The sequence below is a fragment of the Sesamum indicum genome, linkage group LG1, assembly GCF_000512975.1.
Source record: "Sesamum indicum cultivar Zhongzhi No. 13 linkage group LG1, S_indicum_v1.0, whole genome shotgun sequence".
In the NCBI taxonomy this organism is placed as follows: Eukaryota; Viridiplantae; Streptophyta; class Magnoliopsida; order Lamiales; family Pedaliaceae; genus Sesamum; species Sesamum indicum.
In genome coordinates, this window is record NC_026145.1 from 15,659,902 (window position 1) to 15,663,123 (window position 3,222).

General features: G+C 37.5%; 1 protein-coding gene across 1 annotated transcript; it reads right to left on the bottom strand.

The window, feature by feature from the left end:
* Nucleotides 1,439-3,210, bottom strand: LOC105170089 (geraniol 8-hydroxylase-like). Its single transcript, XM_011090699.2, has 2 exons — nt 2,293-3,210; nt 1,439-2,135 (listed from the first exon to the last, which is right to left on the bottom strand). The coding sequence occupies exons 1-2, from the start codon at nt 3,178-3,180 to the stop codon at nt 1,521-1,523; spliced, it is 1,503 nt and encodes a 500-aa protein (XP_011089001.1). The 5' UTR covers nt 3,181-3,210; the 3' UTR covers nt 1,439-1,520.

The following is a 3,222-nucleotide window of genomic DNA, read 5'->3' on the forward strand; positions in this document are numbered from 1 at the left end:
TACTGACATTAAAAAAAAAAAATCTAATATTCATATGTATATTTTTGTACTTATAATGGGATAAATGTAATATATATATATATATAGAGAGAGAGAGAGAGAGAGTGATGTTAATATTATTACAATTTTTTCCTTATACATGAGAATGTTAAATAAGGGGTAAAATTAAAAATTTATATAATATTATTTTATTAACGTCAGTATTTATCATTCAAACCATCGCGAAAAGGGCTCAGGTGTAAATGGTGTAAGTGTAATTTTGACTCTTTTAGGAGAAAATATAATTTTATATCTTTAAAGAAGGTCTAAATGAACACTAAAATTAATGTAGGTTTTATAAATATTCTTTTTGATGCGTGAATAAATTATATAAACTTGTTAAAAATTTGTATTTACAAACATAAAAGTATATATCCGGACTTCTTTTAATTTTTGATTCACAACGAAACTACATATGTAGACACAATAATAATATTATTGAGTATACATAAATTTTTTTTTGAAATTTATTCTTGTTTTAGAATAATTATTCTTCTTGATTCTACTTGTCTTCTTTCATTTACTAGTTAAGTTATTGCTATTTAAACATATATTCTTCCGTTTTTGGTAATCACCCAAAAAAAGATTTGAACATATTCAATTTTTTCTTAAAAATTTCAGGATAACTAAGAGAATTATATGCATGTAAATGTATTATAATTAGGTTGTTTCTATTATTTTATTCTAAAAATACGTACGTCACTCTAAAAAAATATGTTGCTAAGTTCAATGCTGCCATACGACAATAGTTCTTACTCCAACAAATAATAGAACAAATATGAAAGACAATTCTTACTCAAGTTACGTTTAGTCAAATTAAGTCAATTACGAAGTAAGTGTTATATATTTGCTGTGATTAATTATTTTTTTTTTGAATTGTACCCCATCATACAACAAGTGTATTGTACTTATCAGATAATTAGTTCAAATGCAATGAAACTCAATTTGTATAATTTTAACCCGAACTCGATCAACATGGTGCCACATCAACAAAACCCAACCAATCACATCGGCAACATATGTACCAAATTTTGGGTCCCAACATCAACTCAAATATATTAATTAATGCTGTGATCTTTACGAAATCTTGTGTTAATTGACAATTGATATTAATTAATATATACTTTCTATCTTTAGAGAAGGCACTAACTGGACAAAGTGCAGTGTTAGGGTGCCCAGATTAGATTTTTTAATCCAAATTATATTGCATTTTTCGATCTATTCAATATATACAGAAATGACGTATACAAAGATTACATTATTTATTTTCATTTTAAAAAAATTATACACATAGAATAGAAGATGAAATAAAATTTGAAGTAGAAAATTAGATCCTCCCCGTCTCAAAGATTCAAAGAATTATTACTATGAAAATGTTGAGAAAAGAAGTAATCATATATGCATGCATCTCTACTCATGAAATATAATCATACATTATTCATCATTAATAGGATACAAACACAATCTACATTGGCCTGATTTCAACATTGGAGTAGTTTAAGTGGAAGTGCTTTGAGAGGAATGGCCTTCTGCAGTGTTAGCCCAAACTTCTCCTTCATGTCTATTTCTTCCAATTTCAGCCCTTCTTCAAGTTTCCAATCAAAGTTGCTAATCAATGTGGCTAGCACGAGATGCACCATACGGTAGGCCAACGGCAAACCCAAGCAAATCCTCCTCCCCCCACCAAAGGGTAGGAGCTCAAAGTGCTGGCCATGGAAATCAGTTTCCGTTTCCATAAACCTCTCCGGCATGAATGTATCAGGATTCGGCCACACGCTTGAATCTCTCCCAATAGCCCACACGTTCACGATAACTTGTGTGTTTCGGGGGACCATGAACCCATTGATCTCTACATCCTCCACGGCCTTGCGCGGTAGCAATAAAGGAACTGTGGGGTGGAGCCTAAAAGTTTCTTTCACCACCGCTTGTAGGTAAGGGAGTCGTGAGATGTCCGATTCTTCAACTTCTTCCTTCTGTCCCACCACGTTTCTTAGCTCGGTTCTAGCTTTTGACAGTTTCTCAGGGTTGCGCATTAGCTCCGCCATTGCCCACTCCACTGTGCTTGAAGTCGTGTCTGTCCCTGCAACAAATAGATCCTAACAGCTCACAAAGTTAGACACAATTTTCGTGTTTATTTCTCCACAAAGTATTGAGTCCACATGCAAAATCTATTTGAAACGAAAATCATTTAATATTTAATATCCGTGACTGCGAGTCTACAACGCTCAATGTACTGATATCGATTATGCTCACCAAAAGTAAGTGCTTGATGTCATCAAAGCTCAATTCAGACTCGTTTTTTTGGTTGATATCAAGAAGCGCTTCCAGCATATCATTCTTTGACATCGAATCACTACCTTGTAGCCTTTGATGGATAATCTCATCAAAAATCGCGAAACACTTTCTGAAATAAAACGTGCTCTCCCGGAAGATTCCCTGTAGATCAACCAGCTGAAGAAGGGGGAAATAATCCGAAAAATTAGGCCTGCCGACGACAGCCATGATTCCCCACACCACATCCCTGAGCTCCTGAGACGAATCGGAACCAAACGCAGCAAAGTCCACCGAGAAAAGAGTGGCCGACAACAGATTAAGCGACGTAGTGAACGCAGCCCTGCCGACATCCACTGCCTGACCATCAGCGCAGCACCGGTTCACATAATCTTTCAATTGCCGCAACTTCTCCCTCCTCAGGCTCTGGTTCGCGTCAAGCCTTTGCACCGAGAACATCTTTTCTTTGCACAGTTTACGGAGCTTCCGCCACTGGTTGTCCACCGGCATCCATGCCACGGAAAGCTTGTGGTGATCCAGGGCACGGATTGCATCCGGGTGGGTCCTGCTGGACAGAACTTGGTCAGACTTCTGCAGCACGATCCTGGCGATCTCCGGCGAGGATACCACAACTGTCGTCATGGTTCCCAGCTTGAGACGCATCAAGGGTCCGTAAACTTTGGAGAGTTTGGCAAGCGATTGGTGGGGTTTCTGGCCGAGCTCCAGAATGTTTCCGATTATGGGAAGAGGGTTCGGCCCTGGCGGGAGTTTCCGGCGCCCTGGATTTGGCTTCACAGCCCGCCGGAGAATCAATAGCGACGCTGCAAATGATAGCAGGAGAAACAGTGTGAATAGTGAATACATAGACATAGTTGACTTCCTTTGCTGCTCTATTTTCTTTGTTTGTAGGGA

What these genes read in the sequence shown, in the direction of transcription:
- LOC105170089 (XM_011090699.2), bottom strand. Translation starts at nt 3,180, where the DNA reads ATGTCTATGTATTCACTATTCACACTGTTTCTCCTGCTATCATTTGCA. An exon ending in ACATCAAGCACTTACTTTTG is followed by an intron (nt 2,136 to 2,292) that starts GTGAGCATAATC and finishes GTGAGCTGTTAG; the next exon opens with GATCTATTTGTTGCAGGGAC.